The sequence below is a fragment of the Piliocolobus tephrosceles genome, chromosome 16, assembly GCF_002776525.5.
Source record: "Piliocolobus tephrosceles isolate RC106 chromosome 16, ASM277652v3, whole genome shotgun sequence".
Lineage (NCBI taxonomy): Eukaryota > Metazoa > Chordata > Mammalia > Primates > Cercopithecidae > Piliocolobus > Piliocolobus tephrosceles.
In genome coordinates, this window is record NC_045449.1 from 32,376,644 (window position 1) to 32,399,613 (window position 22,970).

Below are 22,970 nucleotides of genomic sequence, written 5' to 3' on the forward strand. Positions count from 1 at the left end.
CCTTCCCTTCCCTTCCCTTCCCTTCCCTTCCCTTCCCTTCCCTTCCCCTCTCTCTTCCCCTCTCTCTTCCCCTCTCTCTTCCCCTCTCTCTTCCCCTTTCTTTCCTTTTTTGAGGCAGATTCTCGCTGTGTTGCCCAGGCTGGAGTGCAGTGGCACGATCTTGGCTCTCTGCAACTTCTGCCTCTAAGGTTGAAGCAATTCTCCTGCCCCAGCTGCCTGAGTAGCTGGGATTACAGGTGCACACCACCACACCTGGCTAATTTTTATATTTTCAGTAGAGATGGGGTTTCACCATGTGAATTTTTTTGTGTATTTTTTTGTATTTGGCCAGGTTGGTCTCGAACTCCTGACCTCAGGTAATCTGCCCACCTCGGCCTCCCAAAGTACTGGGATTACAGGTGTGAGCCACCGCACCTGGCCTGAGTTTTATGCTTTCAGTGTATTTCTTACATTTCGATTTTTAGTCACTTTCTAGTTAATTTTTGTGTATAGTATAAGACAAGGGTACAATTTCATTCTTTTGCATGTGGATATCCAGGTTTTCCAATGCCATTTATTGATGACTATCCTTACCTCAGTGTTTTTGTTTTTGTTTTTTGAGACAGGGTCTTGCTCTATTGGCCAGGCTGGAGTGCAGTGGCACCATCTCCACTCACTGCAACCTCTACCTCCTGGGTTCAAGCAATTCTCCCACTTCAGCCTCCTGAGTAACTGGGACTACAGGCACATGTGCCTGGCTATTTTTTGTATTTTTTGATAGAGATGGGGTTTCACCATTTTGGCCAGGCTGCTTCAGGGTGTATTTTTGGAGCTCTTGTCAAAAGATTAGTTGACCATATATGCATGGGTTTATTTCTAGGCTCTCTTTTCTATTCCCTTGGTGTATTTTTATGTCTGTACCATACTGTTTTGATTACTATAGCTTTGTACTATACTTTCAAACCAGGAAATGTGATGCCTTTTAAGCTTTGTTCTTCTTTCTCAAGATTGCTTTACCTATTTGGGGTCTTTTGTGGTTCTCTGTGAATTTTAGGATTTTTTTCTATTTTTGTGGAAAATGTCATTGGAATTTTGATGGAGATTGCATTAAATCTGTAGAGGTAGTATGGACATTTTAACAATATTCTTACTATCCATGGACACAGATTTTTAATGTTTATTTTTGTCTTCTCTAGTTTTTTTCATCAGTGTCTTACAGTTTAAACGTACAGATCTTTCACCTCCTTTGTTAAATTTATTCCTAAGTATTTTATTCTTTTTGATGCTATTGTAAATAGGATTTTTTAAAACTTTTTTTGGATAGTTAGTAAATAGAAATGCAACTGATTTTAGCATGTTGATTTTGTATTCTACAACTTTATTATATTTGCTTATTCTAACAGTTTTTTGGTTGAGTTAGGGTTTTTTCTCTCTTCTCTCTTTTTTTTTTTTTTTTGAAACAGAGTCTCGCGCTGTCGCCTAGGCTGGAGTGCAGTGGCGTGCTCTCGGCTCACTGCAAGCTCCGCCTCCCAGGTTCGCACCATTCTCCTGCCTCAGCCTCCCGAGTAGCTGGGACTATAGGCACCTGCCACCATGCCCGGCTAATTTTTTTGTATTTTTAGTAGAGACGGGGTTTCACCAGTCAGGATGGTCTTGATCTCCTGACCTCGTGATCCACCTACCTCAGCCTCCCAAGTAGCTGGGATTACAAGCGTGAGCCACCACGCCTGGCTGCTTTTTAGTAGAGACAGGGTTTCACCACGTTGGCCAGACTGGTCTCGAATTCCTGACCTCAAGTAATCTGCTCACCTCGGCCTCCCAAAGTGCTGGGATTATAGGCATGAGCCACCGTGCCCGGCCCACCCTTCCTAGTTTTATTAGGCCCTGTTTGTTCTTCTACCTCTTTTTGAGAATCTATTACACCCATTAACAAATCTACCACTTTCCTTAAAAGAGAGGTGTTACAGTTAGTGGCACCTTGGGGACTTAACATTTCACCTTACTGTGCGGAATGTTTAGGCACTGACCTAGCTTCTGCAGTGTAAAAATTTATCTGCCTGGCTAGGCGCGGTGGCTCACGCCTCTAATGCCAGCACTTTGGGAGGCCGAGGTGGGCGGATCATGAGGTCAGGAGATCGAGACCATCCTGGCTAACACGGCGAAATCCCATCTCTACTAAAAAAAACACACACAAAAATTAGCCGGGCGTGGTGGCAGGCGCCTGTCACCTTTGTGCCACTGCACTCCAGCCTGGGCGACAGAGGAAAACCCCGTCTAAAAAAAAAAAAAAAAAAAAGGAAACACTCATTTACTGTCTTTATTACTGATTGTTCTTTTTGCTTATGTTGGATTACAAGACCGCATTTTTATTTTTTCTTTCTTTTTAATTTTTATTTATTTATTTTTTTGAGACGGAGTCTGGCTCTGTCTCCCAGGCTGGAGTGCAGTGGCCGGATCTCAGCTCACTGCAAGCTCCGCCTCCCGGGTTCACGCCATTCTCCTGGCTCTGCCTCCCGAGTAGCTGGGACTACAGGCGCCCGCCACCTCGCCTGGCTAGTTTTTTGTATTTTTTAGTAGAGACGGGGTTTCACTGTGTTCGCCAGGATGGTCTCGAGCTCCTGACCTCGTGATCCACCCGTCTCGGCCTCCCAAAGTGCTGGGATTACAGGCTTGAGCCACCGCGCCCGGCCTTATTTTCTTCTTAACGTAATTTTATTTGTTTAAACTTCCAGGAATTCTTCGTCTTTCCTTATGACCTTTCTATGTGTTTCATGACTCCTGTGGACTTTTTCTAATATTTATATTCTATCCTTTCAGTGGGATTTCGGTGGGGAGAATGTCATTGTTTGGACTCATTTTGCCATCATGAACTATAAGTTGCAGTTTGTTTAGTGTTAGAGAATGCTTCAGAATTGTTGAATGACAGTGAATTTAATTAAACAATATAGAGTTTGTAATTTAATATACAGGGATTCTGCCACTAAATATTTGAGTTATCGCAAGCAGGTTTCTTAATTACTCAAAGTATTGACATACTTATCTGCAAGATGAGGAATAAGTAAATAAAATAAATAAAGGGAATAATCGTATCTGTCTCATAAGTTGGTCACAAGCATTATTTGAGATAATACATGTAAAGCTCTTAGTATAGAATCTGGTATACAGTGAGTATACTCAGTAAATGTTACTTGTTAAGTAGTGACTATTCAAAATAGTTATCTAAAAAACAAATCAAGCCGGGTACGGTGTCTCATTGCCCATGATCCCAGCACTTTGGGAGGCCGAGGTAGGTGGATCACCCAAGGTCAGGAGTTTGAGACCAGCCTGACCAACATGGTGAAACCCCATCTCTACTAAAAATACAAAAATTTGCTGGGCTTGGTGTCAGGCGCCTGTAATAACAGCTACTCGGGAGGCTGAGTCAGAAGAATCGCTTGAACCCAGGAGGCAGAGGTTGCCCTCCAGCCTAGATGACAGAGTAAGACTCAGTCTAAAAAACAAAACAAAACAAAAAAATAAGGAACTTTTTCAGAAAGCCTTTTAGAAGAGATAGTAGTAAACAGATGCTAAGTGGCTGGCTAAATGATATCACAACTCTTGAATCAAGACTGATTCTGGGCCAGGCGCAGTGGCTCACGCCTGTAATCCCAGCACTTTAGGAGGGCGAGACGGGCGGATCATGAGGTCAGGAGATCGAGACCATCCTGGCTAACACGATGAAACCCCGTCTCTACTAAAAATACAAAAAAATTAGCTGGGTGTGGTGGCGGGCGCCTGTAGTCCCAGCTACTCAGGAGGCTGAGGCAGGAGAATGGTGTGAACCTGGGAGGCAGAGCTTGCAGTGAGCCGAGATCGCACCACTGCACTCCAGCCTGGGTGACTGAGCGAGACTCTGTCTCAAAAAAAAACAAAAACAAAAACAAAAAAGACTGATTCCGATTAAAAAAACCTCTTAACACATTCTTTCCTCTCAGTTTAGTTAGGACTAAGAGTTATGTAGCAGTAATAAACCTATCCTGTAATAGATTTCTCTTAGGATTGGTTTGATAGTTGTATTATAATTGTATTATTTATAAAATTAATTTATTAATGTATTCATTAATTAACCTAAGTCCTTTAGTAGTTTTCAGAATATTTTTCTCAAATTTTTTCTTATGTCAATTTGAATGTTAACATGCTAATTCAGTGTTTGTTGCCATTTGTATCCTGACAGTATATTACTGTTTATACTTGTAAGAGGTAAAATATTTTATTTCTTATTCCAGCGGAATGGCCAAAGACTATGACAGGTCTTCCCAGCACATCAGGAACAACTGCCAGTGTGGTCATCATACGGGGCATGAAGATGTATGTAGCTCACGTAGGTGACTCAGGGGTGGTTCTTGGAATTCAGGATGACCCAAAGGATGACTTTGTCAGAGCTGTGGAGGTGACGCAGGACCATAAGCCAGAACTTCCCAAGGAAAGAGAACGAATCGAAGGACTTGGTGGGAGGTAACATTCTGTTGTTTTCTCTTTCCTGTCTTGGTTCTAATTTAGTCCTTTTATACTTTACTAATAAAATTGACCTACTACTCTCCCTTTTATTGAAGTTACTTTCTTAGTATTACAGGTTTTTTAGTTTGATGTAGTACCCATGTATGTGCATTCATGTTTTTCTCATTATTATGAATTTATTGTTTTATTTCTGATAATGACTCTAATAGGAAATAATATCTCAGTGGGCCCCAAGGAAACAACACAATACAAGGTTTTGCTGAAAACCTTTCACGTGACTTTCAGAATCTAGACAGAACAGCTCTTGGAGTTCCAGAGTAGAACACTTTGAATCTGGCTGAGGGAAAAAGATTAAGTTAGAATTAACTTTCAGCTTTTTTCATTGATTTCAGATTTACTGCAAACCTTTCCAATTATTATTTTTTTGTTTGAACTTAGTGTTTCAATGTGTAGGTAATTTGTAAACTAGGAACTGAAATTGATTTCAGTATTATATTTTTATAATTCAAACTTAATTATTCTAAAAATCAAGAGAGTGAATAACATGAGAAAATTTAAAAATTATCTCAATACTAATTTTTAAAAATTGAGGGTATGAGGCAAGTTGAGTAGAATCCAGTGTTTTCTAAATAATCGTTGTAACTGAAGCCTTCCCATGATATCATTACTTGCCTCCTCTTTTTTGCTTTTATTAAATCAAAATTGGTCTTTTGCAGAGAAATGACAAACTAAAGAAAATAATTAGCATCTGGCCGGGCACTGTGGCTCACGCCTGTAATCCCAGCACTTTGGGAGGCTGAGGCGAGTGGATCACCTGAGGTCGGGAGTTCAAGACCAGCCTGACCAACATGGAGAAGACCCATCTCTACTAAAAATACAAAATTAGCTGAGTGTGGTGGCGCATGCCTGTAATCCCAGCTACTCCGGAGACTGAGGCAGGAGAATCACTTGAACCCAGGAGGCAGAGGTTGTGGTGAGCTGAGATTGCACCATTGCACTCCAGCCTGGGCAACAAGAGCAGAATGCCATCTCACAAAATAAAAGAAAAGAATTAGCATCCTTAAACTATAAGGAGTTCAACAAATTAATACAGTACTGAAGTGCGAGGCCGGGCGCAGTGGCTCACACCTATAATCCTAGCACTTTGGGAGACTGCGACAGGTGGATTGCCTGAGCTCAGGAGTTTGAAACCAGCCTGGGGAACACGCTGAAACCCCATCTCTGCTAAAGTACAGAACGAATTAGCCAGGTGTGGCAGCTTGCGCCTGTAGTCCCAACTACTTGAGAGGCTGAGGCAAGAGAATTGCTTGAACCCAGGAGATGGAGGTTGCAGTGAACCGAGATTGCGCCACTGCACTCCAGCCTGGGTGACAGAGTGAGACTCTGTCTCTTAAAAAAATAATAATAATAAATAAAATAAAGTACTAAAGTGCATGGCACCCTGGATAGGTGGATAAAGGAGAGAAAGTTTGAACAACAAAAAAATGCAAAACAGTAGTAAACATTCGGGGAAATAAAAGTTAAACATTAAAATGAAACTCCATTTCCTGTTGTTAGATTAGCAAAGATTTTTTAAAAAAAACCGATTCCTCAATATTTTTGTTGAAATGGTTACCCTCTTGATAAGATTATAAATTGGTACTACCGGCCGGGCGCAGTGGCTCATGTCTGTAATCCCAGCACTTTGGGAGGCCAAGGTGGGTGGATCACGGGGTCAGGAGTTTGAGACCATCCTGGCTAACAGGGTGAAACCCCGTCTCTACTAAAAAATACAAAAAATTAGCCAGGCGTGGTGGTGGCGCCTGTAGTCCCAGCTACTCGGGAGGCTGAGGCAGGAGAATGGCGGGAACCTGCGAGGCGGAGCTTGCAGTGAGCCGAGATCCCGCCATCGGAGATGGTGTCACCGCACTCCAGCCTGGGCGACAGCCAGACTTCATCTTAAAAAAAAAAAATTAGTACCTATATAGAAAATATATACCAGTAGCTTTAAATGTTTCGGGAATCTATTCTAAAGAAGAAATCTGAACTGTGGACAAAAATATCTGAATAGAGTTATTGATTGCAGCAGTTTTAATGACTGTTAAAGGCCGGAAGTAACTTGAAGGCCCAACAGCTAGAGAATGGTTAAGTATATTTAGCAACATATTCATATTAAAATATTATTAATTAAATTATTAATAAATTAATTCATAATTAAAAATAACATTTATAGATAAGTTTATAAAACTCATGGTGTTTTGAAATTTTTCCAAGTAAAGGTAGAGAGAGTAATTTGAACTCCCATGTATATGGGGAAGGTTTAATGATATGGGAAAATGTTTATGGTCACAAAAAAGCAGGATATAAAATTATATTTCTAGTGTTACTTCAGCAATGCAGAGACATGGGAATAAGATAAATATTCTAAATTTTTATAAATGAGTGATGAGATTTTATACCACACGTTTATTTTTATTTTTATTTATTTTTTTTGAGACAGAGTCTCACATTGTCGCCCAGGCTGGAGTGCAGTGGCGCGATCTTGGCTGACTGCCAGCTCCGCCTGCCGTTTCACGTCATTCTCCTACCTCAGCCTCGTGAGTAGCTGGTAGTACAGGCGCCCGCCACCATGCCCCGCTAATTTTTTTTTATTTTTAGTAGAGACTGGGTTTCACCGTGTTAAATAGGATCGTCTGGCTTCAGTAATGTTTTAATTTGAATTTATCTTATGAGAAATGTTGAATCTTTTTATATATTTAAGAGCCGTTTATATTTTTTCTCTGTATTTCTTTTTATTCATTTTGGGGGATTGTTGTTAGCCATTTTTTCCCCCACATTAATGTGTAGGGGCTAGCTGTACATTAAAGAAATTAGTCTAATGTATGTGATGTGAATTTTAGATATTGTTTCCACAGTTTGTCTTTGATTATGCTCCTGGAACTTTTTCCACATGAAAGTTTCTTTTAATGCAGTTAAATTTATAGTCTCTTCTGTTACAACTTTTTGGGTTTTATGCTATACACACAGTGAAGCTTTTTAATAAAGTCTGCTATATATATTTTCTTTTAGTACAGCAGGAATATTTTTGGTCTTAGAAACCCTGTTTGTTCATTCTGTTTGTTTTTTCGTTTTTGAGACATGATCTCCCTCTGTTGCCCAGGCTGCAGTGCATGATCATGGCTCACTGCAACCTCAAGTGATCTTCTCATGTCAGTCTCTTGAGAGCTGGGACTACAGGTGCATGTGTGCCACCATGCCAGCTAATTTTCTTTTTCTTTTTCTTTTTCTTTTTCTTTTTCTTTTTCTTTTTCTTTTTCTTGAGACAGTCTTGCCCTGTTGCCCAGGCTAGAGTGCAATGGTGTTATCTCCATTCACTGTAACCTCCGCTTCCCAGGTTCAAGCGATTCTCCTGCCCCAGCCTCCTGAGTAGCTGGGATTATAGGCGCCTGCCACCACGGCGTAGCTTTAGTATACAGACAGGATTTCACCATGTTGGCCAGGCTGGTCTCGAACACCTGACCTCAGGTGATCCGCCTGCCTCGGCCTCCCAAAGTGCTGGGATTACAGGCACAAGCCTCCGCACCCGGCCTCTTTTTCTTTAAAAAAAAAAAAAAAAACTCATCCGGGCATAGTGGCTCCTGCATGTCATCCCAGCACTTTGGGAGGCTGAGGTGGGTGGATCATGAGGTCAGGAGTTCAAGACCAGCCTGGCCAACATTGTGAAACCCAGTCTCTACTAAAGATACAAAAAATTAGCCGGGCGTAGTGGCATGTGCCTGTAATCCCAGCTACTTGGGAGGTTTGGGCAGTAGAATCTCTGGAACCCGGGAGGCAGAGGTTGCAGTGAGCCGAGATCACACCATTGCACTCCAACCTGGGCAACACGGCAAGACTCCATCTCAAAAAAAGAAAAAAAGTCTTTTTTGGAGAGACAAGGTCTCACTATGTTGCCTAGGCTGGTCTCAAACACTCCTCTTGCCTTCTTAATTCATCTAAAAATAGCAATTATAAACCCATTATGTATTAACTAAAGAACATTTTAAATGAAAAAAAAAAGCTATTTGCCAAAACATTTAGTGAGAGGAGTGTCATTGTTTTAGTTTTGCAAGTGTCTTTAATGTCTGACTTAATAGGTGACAGAGTCTCATCTTCTACATTCAGTCTGTTGTGATATGTTATTTTGGTTGCAGTAAATGAAGTAAATCTGGTCTTATATATAGTTGGAAAATGGAGGATTTATTTATTTATTTATTTATTTATTTATTTATTTATTTATTTATTATTTTGAGACAGAGTCTTGCTCTGTTGCCCAGGCTGGAGTGCAGTGGTGGGATCTGGGCTCACTGCAACCTCCACCTCCTGGGTTCAAGCAATTCTCCTGCCTCAGCCTCTTTGAGTAGCTGGGATTACAGGTGCACATCACCATGCCCAGCTAATTTATGTATTTTTAGTAGAAATGGGATTTCACCATTTTGGTCAGGCTGGTCTTGAACTCCTGACCTCGTGATCTGCCTGCCTGTGCCTCCCAAAGTGCTAGGATTACAGGTGTGAGCCAAGGCACCAGGGAGGAGTACTTTGCTCACTTCTCTATAAATGTTTGTCTTTATGCCGGGCGCTGTGGCTCACGCCTGTAATCTCAGCACTTTGGGAGGCTGAAGCAGGTTGGTCACGAGGTTAGGAGATCGAGACCATCCTGGCTAACGTGGTGAAACCCCGTCTCTACTGAAATACAAAAAAAATTAGCCGGGCATGGTGGCAGGCGTCCGTAGTCCCAGCTACTAGGGAGGTTGAGGCAGGAGAATGGTGTGAGCCCAGGAGGTGGAGGTTGCAGTGAGCTGAGATCATACCACTGCACTCCAGCCTGGGCAACTGAGCAAGACACTGTCTACAAAACATAAATAAACAAATAAAATAAATATATAAATGTTTGTCTTTGATGCTGTTTGAAACACAAGAAATGATAGTTTCTTTAAGGATTGTAGTATGGTATCTGAAACTTTATTAATGAACTTTGCATATTCTTACATTAACATCCATTAGTCAGTTAATGAAGACATTGGTTGGATTGATTTTTTTTTTTTTTGAGACTGAGTTTTGCTCTTGTTGCCTAGGCTGGAATGCAGTGGCGCGATCTTGACTCACTGCAACCTCTGCCTCCCGGGTTCAGATGATTCTCCTGCCTCAGCCTCCCGAGTAGCTGGATTACAGGCATGCACCACCACACCCAGCTCATTTTGTATTTTTAGTAGACCCAGGGTTTCATGAACTCCCGACCTCAGGCAATCCGCCTGCCTTGGCCTCCCAAAGTGCTGAGATTATAGGCGTGAGCCACCGCACCGGGCCCTGAATTGAATGCTTTTTAAAAATCCCTGCATAATTAAAAAAAATTAATATACTTTAATTTTAAGAGTACTTTTAGATTCACTCCAAAATTGAGTGGGAAGCACAGGATTCTCATATATGCTCTGCCCTACCCCCCACCTCCCAGGCTTCCCCACTATCAACATCCTTCTCCAGAGTGTTTGTTATAATCAATCAGTTGACATACCATTGACATACCTACATTGACATACCTACATTGACATGCCTACATTGACATACATTGTCAATGACATACCTACATTGACCTACATTGACATAACTACATTGACATACCATTATCACCCGTTGTCCATAGTTTACATTAGGGTTCACTCTGGGTGTTACACATTTTATGGGTTTTGACAAATATGTCATCACATGTATCCACCATTATAGTATTATGCAGATTAGTTTCATCACCCTAAAAGTCCTCTGTACTATGCCTATTCATCCCTCCCCCACTTACTCCTGGTAACCACTGCTCTTTTTACTGCCTTCATAATTTTGCTTTTTCCAGAATGTCATATAGTTGGAACCATATAGTATGTAGCCCCTCTGCATGACTTTTTAATATATGTATTTATTGTTTGTAATATACTGGTACACTGAATTATACAGATCTTGCAAATATTGACACTTTTTATTATACTATATCATATCCAGTCATGCAGCCTCTCAAAAAACTCCACTGTATACATGTGGTCTTAGTAGTATTATGAAAAAAAAAAAAAAAATAGACCTTGGAGACACCCTGAAAAAGTCTTTAGCGACCTGCCAGGGTCCCCTAAACCACATTTTGAGAACCACTTTGCCAGTTCTCATATGGTTTCATCATCTTTTATATTTTAATCTTTAATCCTTCTGGAATTTTAAGATCTAAGCTATGTAGTAAATAGACAAGTTAACCTTTTTTCTAGATGACTACTAGTAGCCACTTGAATAATTATATATCTTTTCATTACTGAGTAGCAGGGTGACCAGTTACCAGACCCTTCTTCAGTGGGAAGATGACATTGAATTTACCCTCTCCTTGTATTTCTCTAGTTAAGATAAATGTGAAATATCACCTCTGTTATTAGACAGCATTGCTTATTGTAGAATGATCCCTGAATGGAATTGCATCTTGGTAGGGAAGTCGTTGAATGGAGTATACATTTCTATTCGGAAGCACAGACCTTGGCTTCCTTGTATGCATGCAGTTTGTCTTGTGTAGGGACAAAGAAACTACAGTCATGTGCTATTTGTTACCTTGGTTTCTGTGGCACATGAAGCTTACCTAGGCTAAGCTAGACCCTGTCATCTTGCTTACAACTGAGCCATCACTTGGGAGATGAAAAAATGGCTCTGGCTGTCTGAATCACTGCTGAAGACAACATCCTTGAAGTCGCTATGGTGGCATACTGTATTTCCTGCCCAGTATCCTGCAAAGTTAGATGAACCACCTTTCAAGCTATATTCTATTTGATCCTGTCACTGTGAAGGTCAGAATATATCTGACACCTCTGCTGGTTGTCATGCTAAGTGGGCTTTGCAGATTATAAACAGAATTCGTCCACATATTTGGGTCTTTTCTGGACTATAATTTTTTTCCTGCTTATTTACCAGTATTATAATTTTTAAAACAGACTTTATTATAATTTTAAATATTGGTAGGCCTGATTCCTTCTCATTAATCTTCCTTTTAAAAATTACTTTTCTTGGGGCCGGGCACAGTGACGCCTGTAATCCCAGCACTGTGGGAGCTGAGGTGGGTGAATCACCGGAGGTCAGGAGCTTGAGACCAGCCTGGCCATCATGGCAAAACCCCATCTCTACTAAAAATACAAAAAAATTATCCAGGCATAGTGGCACGTGCCTGTAATCCCAGCTACTTGGGAGGCTGAGGCAGGAGAATCTCTTGAACCTGGGAGGCGGAGGTTGCAGTGAGCCAAGATCATGCCACTGCACTCCAGCCTGCCCAACGAGAGTGAAAACTCTGTCTCAAAAAAAAAAAGAAATAAAGCAGCTGGCTGTGGCACCTAGCGCTTTGGAGGCCAAGATGGGAGGATCACTTGAGGTTAGAAGTTTGAGACCAACCTGTTCAACATAGCGGGACCTCCATCTCTATGTAAAAATTTTTTTTAATAATTATAAATAAACGAACAAAAAAGGAAATAATCATTTTCTACAGAAGAAATTACCCTTTTGTGTTTTAAAAATATCTTTCTTGACTATTCTTTGTTTTTTTACTTGAATTTTAAAATTATATTTTATTTGATTTTAATAACATTTTTAGAAAGAGTTTTTTGGCTTTATTACCAAAAACACCATCTGGACAGTTGGGCAGATAATCTGCTATTTTGGAGCAGGTAACTTTTTGCAAAAATTGAGCTATTTTATTATAAGTTATTTCATTGCTTCCCTCTGTCCCGGCCTAGGCAACAGGCCAGCATTTTGTTTTTCCAGCCTTCTGTTGCTGCTCAGTCAGTTCCCTGCATGTCAGGCTGTTCCTTTTTACATGCCTTTTAATCATATAGGACAACAACGGGGAGTGCAGTAAAAGCATCTTTTATGACATTGCTTTAGTTTTTTGTTACTAGATCTTAAAACTTCTATGTTTTAACCAGTGTCATTATTTGTCTTTTTGTTTCTCAGAAACACAGATCATAGTATCTTTGAATATTTAGTGTCAAGAGAGCTGCTCGTCTAGTTATGTTGGAAGTAGCTACTGTAAATTATTTAGGTACTAAGCCTTACCTTGTAGGGAGAAGGTTTAGCAAAGAATAATAGAGCTTTAAGATGGTATTAAGACAGAATGTTGGCATCTTATAACTCTTGTGTTTCATGGATTCTTGTGAATGGCAAATTTAGTCTTTACTCTGCTGTTGACTTTTGAGGATCATCATTGAAGAAAGCTTAATGTAACAAAATGAATGCCTTTGATATTTTAACTCTTGTTATGATCAACCTGTTGATATCAGAACTTATTTAAACTAGTTATTGGCTGGGCATGGTGGCTCACGCTTGTAATCCCAGCATGTTGGGAGGCCTGGATGGGAGGATGGCTTGAGACCGGCCTGGCAAACATAGTGAGATCCATTCTCTACAAAAAAATTACATGCCTGTGGTCCCTGCTGTTTGGGAAGCTGAGGTGGGAGGATCACTTGAGCCCGGGAAGTCAAAGCTGTGGGGAACCACGATCATACCACTGCACTGCAGCCTGGGCAACAGAATGACAGACACCCTGTCTCAAAACAAAATGAAAACTAGTTCTCAAAAGGGATGGTAGGCTGGGCATGGTGGCTCATACCTGTAAGACCAGCGCTTTGGGAGGCTGAGGCAGGCACATCACTTGAGGCCAGGAGTTCGAGACTAGCCTGGCCAACATGGTTAAACCCCATCTCTACTAAAAATAAAAAAATTAGCCAGGCATGGTGGCGGGTGCCTGTAATCCTAGCTTCTCAGGAGGCTGAGGCTGCAGTGAGTCAAGATCACACCATTGCACTCCAGCCTGGGTAACAGAGCGAGACTGTCTCCAAAAAAAAAAGGGGGGGGGGATGGTAAATGAGCAACTTTCTGGAATTTATATTCTTTGTTAATACCCACAGTGTTTTCTGGTCATTCTCTACTTGTTTCAGTTCTCCTCTGGACTGTTCAGTATACTCAACACTAGCCACAAATGGCTGTTTAAATTAATAAAAATTAAATTAAAAAAGTCAATTCCCATTTGAAGTAAAGCTCATTTTGGTCATGCCGGGCAGAGTTTGAGAGACCATCTCTAATGTTTTGATTATCAGTGTTTTTTCCTAAAGAACTAATCATATTTCCAAGTTTTAGGCATTTCTGTTGCTCCTATGACACATTTTTAGGAGGGTTTTCTTACTCTTATAACTCCCCAATCTACATGTCTACAGTTGATCTATTTCCCAAAGTCTAGTCTCACACTTTGAATTACAGAAATACCTAAATATATAGTATTTTCTGTATATTGCTGAAGTCATATTAAAACTGCCAGCCTGGGCAACAAGGTGAAAATCCGTGTCTACAAACAAAAACAACCCCCCACCCCCATCCCACAAAACCCACAACAATTAGTTGGGCCTGGTGGCACATGCCTGTAGTCTCGGCTACTTAGGAGACTGAGGTGAGAGGATCAGTACAGCACAAGAGGAGGTCAAGGCTGCAGTGAACCATGAGTGCACCACTGCACTCCACCCTGGGCGACAAGAGTGAGACCCTGTATCAAAAAACAAAAAACAGGCCGGGCGCTGTTGCTCATGCCTATAATCCCAGCACTTTGAAGGCTGAGGTGGGAAGATGGCTTAAGTCCAGGACCAGCCCGGGCAACATAGTGAGACCCCGTCTCCTCAAAAAAGAAAAAATAAGCCAGGCGTGGTGGCTCATGTGGTGGCTCCCAGCACTTTGGGAGGCTGAGGTCAGGAGTTCGAGACCAGCCTGGCCAACGTGGTGAAACCCCATCTCTACTGAAAATACAAAAATTAGCAGGCGTGGTAGTGCATGCCTGTGGTTCCAGCTACTCAGGAGGCTGAGGCAAAAGAATCGCTTGAACCCAGGAGGCAGAGGTCGCAGTGAGCTGAGGTCGTGCCACTGTACTCCAGCCTGGACAACAAGAGCAAAACTCCATCTCAAAATAAATTAAATAAATAAGTAAAAATAAACAAAAAAACTGGCCGGGCACGGTGGCTCACGCCTGTAGTCCCATCACTTTGGGAGGCTGATGTGGGCGGATCACCTGAGGTCGGGAGTTGGAGCCCAGCGTGGCCAACATGTTGAAACCCCATCTCTGCTAAAAATAGAAAAATTAGCCAGGCATGGTAGTGTATGCCTGTAATCCAAGCTACTGGGGAGGCTGAGGCAGGAGAATCGCTTAAACCCAGGAGGCGGAGGTTGCGATGAGCTGAGATCACGCCATTGCACTCCAGCCTGGGCAACAGAGTGAGACTCTGTCTCAAAAAAAGAAAAGAAAAAAAAAAAGCAACCAACCAACAACAACAAAAACTAAAACTGAAGTTCTGCTATGTTTCCCCCATCCTCAACATAAACACTCAGAACTCTATAACCTTTCCTTTTTAATTGCTTATATCACGATTTAATCCCTGTTTATTTATTTATTTATTGAGACAGAGTCTCGCTCTGTCATCCAGGCTGGAGTGCAGTGGTGCAATCTTGGCTCACTGCAGCCTCTGCCTCGATGTTCAATTCTCTCTCCACTTAGATAAGGTTTTCTGTCATCCCCCAATTGTTTACTAATTAGGTAATTTTGCTTTTTTTTTGACATGATATTTATACTCACTTTTCTTCACATTACATTCATTTGGTTATACTGCCTGTTCCAGTAATCTCAACATTTTCTGCTTTGAATCCACCCTAATTCCTCTCTGAACAGGAATTTTGGCTTATGTATCTTTGTATTTGAAACACGTAAGACATTATTTCGTAATAGTGTAGTCTTCTTTTATTAGTGATTTAATATACTGAGCTAACTTGTTGTATTTTAATCATTTAGATTATTTACGTGAACTCTTTATTTTTAGTGTGATGAACAAGTCTGGGGTGAATCGTGTAGTTTGGAAACGACCTCGGCTCACTCACAATGGACCTGTTAGAAGAAGCACAGTTATTGACCAGATTCCTTTTCTGGCAGTAGCAAGAGCACTTGGTAAGTAGGACTTAATTTGGTGAAATTATATTGAATTTTGTACGATGTATGGTGGCAAAATAAAAAAGGAAACTGAGAACCCTTACATGGCATATAGTGAGGGTAGCGATACAATGATACTCTGTTAAATGCTTTAGAACCTAATAGAAGCCATGCATGGTGGCTCACACTTAGAATCCCAGCACTTTGGGAGGCTCAGATGGGCAGATCACTTGAGGTCAGGAGTTTGAGACCAGCCTAGTCAACATGGTGAAACTGCATCCTCACTAAAAATACAAAAATTAGCTGGGCATAGTGACGTGTACCTGTAGTCCCAGCTACTCAGGAGGCTGAGACAGGAGAATTGCTTGAACCCAGGAGGCAGAGGTTGCAGTGATCACACCACTGCACTCTAGCCTGGGTGACAGAGCAAGACTCAAAAGAAAAAAAAAAGCCTAATTGAAAGGAAGGTTTAGGTATATATTTCACTGACAGTTGCCCTTTGTTCACGAGTCATGTTCAGTGTTTTGCTAATTTCTATCTGTGTTTAGGGAAGTATATGCATGTCTAGGCTTAATGTTAACCCTTGAAACAATTTTTAAATATCCCATTCTACTTTAGCCCTTTAAGTCCTCCTGAGAGCCTTCAAAACCTCTTTTTTCTTTAGTTAGCAAAGTAATTAAGTATGAAAAAAATAGTTATATTTCTGGTCTACCTGGCTTTGGAAAGAAGGCTAGAGAATTATACCTATTAAGGTGTCTTACCTTGGCTATGCTAGAGGGGGTAGTTTTTCCAAAGAAAATGTCTTGGAGAAAATGCACATTTGTTTATTTTTACTTTATGAGACAGGATCTTGTTCTGTTATTCAGGCTGGATTGCAGTGGCATGATGACAGCTCACTGCAGCCTCTACCTCCCAGGCTCAAGCGATCCTCCCACCTCAGCCTCCCAAGTAACTGGGACTACAGGCATGAGCCACCACGCCTGGCTAATTTGTTCTTTTTTGAGGAGATGGAGTCTCACTATGTTGCCTGGGCTGGTCCTGGGCTTAAGCCATCCTCCTACCTTGGCCTCCCAAAGTGCTGGGATTATAGGCATGAGCCACCACACCCAGCACAACTGCTGTATGTATTAATAATTTGTTTCCAATGTGAAACTAGTTTTCTTCTTCTACACCCTGACTGGTGGACTTTTATGTTATATCCAAGCATTTGCTATTATGAAAAATACTGCAATAAATATTTCCTTATATACACATATGAGATTTCTTTCTTTTTTTTTTTTTTTTGAGACAGAGTTTTATTCTTGTTACCCAGGCTAGAGTGCAATGGTACGATCTCGGCTCACTGTAACCTCTGCCTCCTGGGTTCAAGTGATTCTTCTGCCTCAGCCTCCTGAGTAGCCGGATTACAGGCATGCAGCACCATGCCTGGCTAATTTTGTATTTTCAGTAGAAACGGGGTTTCTCTATGTTGGTCAGACTGGTCTTGAACTCCTGACCTCAGGTGATCTGCCCGCCTCGGCCTCCCAAAGTACTGGGATTACAGGTGTGAGCCACTGTACCTGGCAAGATTTCTTTAAGATACATAACTAGAAATGGAATTTCTGGGTCATAGTATGTTACTTACCAACTGTTTTTGTGTTGTCGACACTCATACAAGATGATAATATTTCTACAGTAAGCAGAGGAGGCTACTTGAGACTGAGGTAACTAACTTGGATGCTCTAGCCACCGAGGACCCACCCTGCTGCCCCTAGGCCATACTCATCAAGGAATACCAGTTGGGAGACTCAATTCAGAGATATCTACATGTTTAGTTTTATTAGGTATTGCGAAATTTCTTCCCAAAGTGATTATCCCAGGTTATTACATTCCTGCTGTATTAGTTATCTATTGCTGTATAATCAAATACTCCCACACTTAGGAGTTTAAAACATTTTTTATGTACACAGCTTCTCTGTCTCAGTAACCCAGGGGTGACTTAACTGGGTAGTTCTGGCTCAGGGTCTCTTGTGTAGCTGTAATCAAGATGTCATTAATCATCTGAAGCCTTCAGTGGGGTTGGAGCATCTACTTGTAAGACAGCTCACTGAGTAAGCTGGCTTGGCAGTAGGCTTCAGTTTCTTGCTTTGCTGGCCTGTACGTAGGGTTGCTTGAATGTGCCTTCATCACATAGCAGCTGGCTTCCTTAGAGCAAGTGATCATAAAAAGACATTTTGACTTCTATCTTGCTTTCTTGATCACTTGCTGTAGGGAATCCAGCTTTGTATTTTGTTAGCCCTGAATCACTAAGTCCAGCCCACCCTCAAGTATATCAAATAATTTGTGGATGTATTTTAAAAGCATACAGTTCCTACTTCGTCATGATTGTTCTTTATTCACCAAATATGTATTAAATACCTGCTATGTGCTAGGTACTGTTCCAGGTGCTGAGGATTCAGCAGTGAATGAAACAAAAATTCCTGCACCCATGGAGCTTACTTTCTAGGTTACTTTCCAAGTAGGTGGGAAGGCACATGCCACCACACCTGGCTGATTTTTGTATTTTTGGTAGAGACGGGGTCTTACCATGTTGGCCAGGCTGGTCTCGAACTCCTGACCTCAGTTTATCTGCCCACCTCTGCTTCCCAAAGCACTGGGAGTACAAGCATGAGCCACTGTGACCGACCTGGAAATAATATTTTTAAAAGAGCTGTGTTACTGATTTTCTGAGTTTAGCTTGTTGCATGGAAATACTGGCCAAAAGTAAATTAAATGCTAGTATTTAGCACACACATGCCGTTATGGTTTACAGTCATTTTTCTTACAGTTTTTTTTTTTGGCGGGGGAAGGAGTGGGAATAGATGTCTCCTTGTCAACATTGGTGCCCTATAGGCACTGATGATAATTACCCAAGTACAAATGTAACAAAGGTGCCTTCTAGTGGCTGCCTGCTGGAATTGCATTTGAGTCTTGCAAATCATTTTATTCACTGGAGAGATCCATTTTTGAGTACAGTGTGTATGAAGCACTTTGCTGTATGTACAAACACATGATCTTTGCCCTTATGGAGCTTGCAGTCTAGGAGAGGATTGAAAGGCATTCATCAGATGATAACAAAAACTGAAAAAGAAAAACAAAACAAAAAAAAAACTTTTTTTTTTTTTTTTTTTTTTTTTGAGACTGAGTTTCATTCTTGTCACCCAGGCTGGAGTGCAGTGGGACGATCTTGGCTCACTGTAACCTTTACTTCCCAGGTTCAGGTGATTCTCCTGCCTCAGCCTCCTACATAGCTGGAATTACAGGCACCCGCCACCACACTCAGCTAATTTTTGTATTTTTACAAAATACAAAAAATACAGCAGTTTAGCCATGTTGGCTAGTTTGGTCTCTAACTCCTGACGTCAGGTGATCTACCTGCCTCAGCTGCCTAAAGTGCTGGGATTACAAATGTGAGCCATGGCACCCAGCTAAAACTGAGAATTTTAAATTCTTCTCTTTTTTTTTTTGAGATGGAGTCTCACTCTGTTGCTCAGGCTAGAGTGCAGTGACATGATCTCGGCTCACTGCAGCCTCTGCCTCCCAGGTTCAAGTGATTCTTTTGCCTCCGCCTCCTAAGTAGCTGGGACTACAGGCGAGTGCCACTGCACCCGGCTACTTTTCGTATTTTTAATAGAGACGGGATTTCACCATGTTGGCCAGACTGGTCTTGAACTCCTGACCTCAGGTAATCTGCCCGCCTCAGCTTCCCAAAGCGTTGGGATTACAGGCGTGAGCCACCGCACCCAGCCTATTCTTCTTGTATGTACTAATGAAAACCTAAAATAAGGATATTTCACTTAACCAGAGAGGCTGGAAAAGTGATATTTGAACTGAGTTTTGAAGAATTACTGGAGGTTAAGGAGGAAGAAAGTGTGTTTTAGGCATAGAAAACAGCATTTTTGAAAAGTTCGGTGACAGGAAGAAGCATAGTGACATAGGAACTCTGGTGAAGGCCATTGTAGCTGGAACAGGGATAAGGAAATAAGAGATTTGGATAAAATGAGAAAATACTGTATTTTATAGGCAGTGGTAAAGAATTGTGTTTGGCTGGATGTGGTGGCTCACGCCCATAATTCCAACACTTTGGGAGGTCAAGGCAGGTGGATTGCTTGAGTTCAAGACCAGCTGGACAACATGGCGAAATCTCCCCTCTACAAATAATTAGCTGGGTGTGGTTGCACGTACTTGTAGTCCCAGTTACTCAGGAGGCTTTGGTCGGGAGGATTGCTTGAGCCCAGGAGGCTGCAGTGAGCCAAGATTGTGTCACTGCACTCCAGCTTGGGCGACAGAGCAAGACCCTGTTTCAAAAAAAATAAAAGAATTGTGTCTTTATCTTAAAAACAATTGTGAACTATAACAGAGTTGGAATGGGAAACAACCAGATTTGTGTATTTTTAATTGTGGTAATATATACTTAGCATACACACAACTTACTGTTGTAAGCACATGGTTCATTGATGTTAAGTACAGTTATACTGTTTTGCAACCATCATCCACCATTTATCCTAGATTTGTGGGGGTTTTTTTGTCTTTGTAATTTCAACTTTTAGATTCAGGAAGTACATGTACAGGTTTGTTACATGGGTATATTGCATGGTGCTGAGGTTTGGGGTACGGTTGATTCTGTCATCCAGGTAGGGAGCATAGTACCCAATTGTTAGTTTTTCACATCTTCCTCCTCTCCCTTCTCCCTCTAGTGGTCCTCAGTGTCTGTTGTTGCCATCTGTATGTTCGTGTGTACCCAATGTTTAGCTCCCATTTACAAGTGAGAACATGTGGTATTTGGCTTTCTTTTCCTGCATTAATTTGCTTAGGATAGTGACCTCCAGCTGCATCTGTGTTGCTGCAAAGGATATAATTTCATTTTTTTTTGTGGCTATGTATTATTCCGTAGTGTGTATGTACCATATTTTCTTTATCCATTTCACTTTTGATGGGCAACTAAGTAGATTCCTTGTCTTTGCTATTGTGAATAGTGCTCTGATGAACATTTGAGTGCATATGTCTTTTTGGTAGAGCAATTTATTTTCCTTTGGATGTATACCCAGTAACAGGATTGCTAGATCGAATGGTAGTTCTGTTTTAAGTTCTTTGAGGTATCTCCATACTGCTTTCCACAGTGGCTGAATTAATTTATATTCCCACCAACAGTGTATAAGCATTCCCTTTTCTCTGCAGCTTTGCCAGCATCTGTCATTTTTTGACTTTTTAATAATAGTCATTCTGACAGGTATGACATGGTATCTCATTGTGGTTTTCATATGCATTCTCTAATGATTACTAATATGGAGCTTTTTATGATTCTTGACCATTTGCATGTCTTCTTTTGAAAAGTGTTGATGCCTTTTGCCTACTTTTTAATGGGGTTATTTGTTTTTAACTTGTTGAATATTTAAGTTCCTTACAGATTCTAGATAATTAGATCTTTGTCAGATACATGTTTGCGAATATTTTCTCCCTTTCTGTAGGTTGTCTGTTTACTCTGTTGATAGTTTCTTTTGCTGTGCAGAAGCTCTTTCATTAGGTCCCACTTGTCAATTTTTGCTTTTGTAGCAGTTGCTTTTGAGGATTTAGTCACAGATTCTTTCCCAAGGCTGATGTCCATCCAGGAGTCTTACAGTTTGAGGTCTTGCATTTAAATCTTTAATCCACTAGGTTTGTGTTTTAAAGAGAGAATTTTAATTGCAATTTTGAGAATGGATTAGAGGTATAAACATTGTTGGAAGTTCTCCATGGGAAACCACTCAGAGGGGTGCTGAAATTTGCTAGGTGTAAGGACCACTGAGTGTCTTGTGGACTGCTGGCTGCCATGTGCCACAGGAGCAAGCAGAAAATATACTGGAACCAGAAAGCAGGCCTCCTCTCTTCTGGTGTCCCTTCAGCACCCTTTACTGAGGAAAAAAGGGAATTGGCTGACTGCCAGTGTCCAAGGCACCTCCTTTCAGGACCTACAGAAATGTTCTGTGATCCTACTTTGGTGTACAAACACTAGATCAGTAATAAAAACCCTTAGTTAAAGGCCCAATTCTGATCCTTACCAGTTATTTGATAATATATAGAATCACACAGACTCTTTGAACTGATAAAACAAGGGAAAGTGTTATGAGTATGAATCATCTGGTAAGTCTGTTAAAAGGTCAGATTCTAGAGACTTTTACTAGCAAATTTGAAGCAACTTGAGCATCAAAACAAATTATAACAGGAATAAGTTTAAAAATATTGAATAAAAAAGAATCTGTAAGTCTATATAGAGATGGACTATATTTTTGTGATTTGGGTAGCCAATTTGTGAATTGGGTAGCCACCCTCCCACAGTAGATTCAGAGAGACTCCAAAGAAAACTCGTTTTTTTTTTTTTTTGAGACGGTGTCTCACTCTATCATCAGGCTGGAGTGCAGTGGTGCGATCTCGGCTCACTGCAACCTCTGTCTCCTGGGTTCAAGCCATTCTCCTGCCTCAGCCTCTCGAGTAGCTGGGACTATAGGTGTGCACCACCCCGCCCAGCTAATTTTTGTATTTCTAGTAGAGACAGGGTTTCACCATTTTGGCCAGGATGGTCTCGATCTCTTGACCTCGTGATCTACCAGCCTAGGCCTCCCAAAGTGTTGGGATTACAGGCGTGAGCCACCATGTCTGGCCAGAAAATTCTTTAAAAAAGACTTTCTCATCCAGGCTGGAGTACAGTGACATGATCCTGGCTCACTGCTATGTCCACCTTCTAGAGTCAAGCGATTCTCCTGCCTCAGCCTCCCGAGTAGCTGGGATTACAGGAGCGTGCCACTACGCCCAGCTAATGTTTGTATTTTCAGTGGAGCCAGGGTTTCACCATGTTAGCCAGGCTGGTCTCAAACTCCTGACCTCAAGTGATCCACCTGCCTCGGCCTCCCAAAGTGCTGGGATTACAGATGTGAGCCACCGCACCTGGCAAAAGAACTATCTTAAACTCTTCACAATTGTCAATATCATGAATGATAAAAACAAAACAAAACCCTAGGGAACTGTTTTAGGTTAAAAACAACTAAAAAATGACAAATGCAATTAATTTTTTTTAAGTTTTTTAAAAAATAAAGATGGGGTTTCACTGTGTTTCCCAGGCTGGTCTCGAACTCCCAGGCTCAAGCAGTCCTCCTGCTTTGGCCTCCCAAAGTGTTGGGATTACAGGCATGAGCCATCTAACCTGGCCGAAGAATGATCCTTGAATGGATCCTGGATATTAAAAATGCATTATTGTGACAACTGGGAAGATTTGAACATAAGTTTTATATTATACAGTGGTATAGCAATATGAAATTGCCTGAGTGTGGTAGAATAACATCCTCATGCTTAGGAGATAAATGTTGAAGTATTACTATTTGGAGGTGAAGTGTTTTGAGTCTGTAATCTAATCTCAGATGGTTGAGCAAATAACTAAAACCAGCTCTATCCACAGAGTCCAACATTGTCTGCATTAAAAAATCCCAAACAGAAGAACTACTGGAATTAATAAGTGGATTCA

The 22,970-nt window shown here is 41.2% G+C and overlaps 1 protein-coding gene across 1 annotated transcript in view; it reads left to right on the forward strand.

The window, feature by feature from the left end:
- The window catches only part of PPM1D (protein phosphatase, Mg2+/Mn2+ dependent 1D), a 64,183-nt gene that overhangs the window by 20,586 nt on the left and 20,627 nt on the right, over nt 1–22,970 (forward strand). The window contains exons 2-3 of the mRNA XM_023204683.2: nt 4,245–4,473; nt 15,351–15,475. Of these exons, the coding sequence (XP_023060451.2) occupies nt 4,245–4,473; nt 15,351–15,475 (354 nt within the window). The remainder of the gene's footprint in view (nt 1–4,244; nt 4,474–15,350; nt 15,476–22,970) is intronic.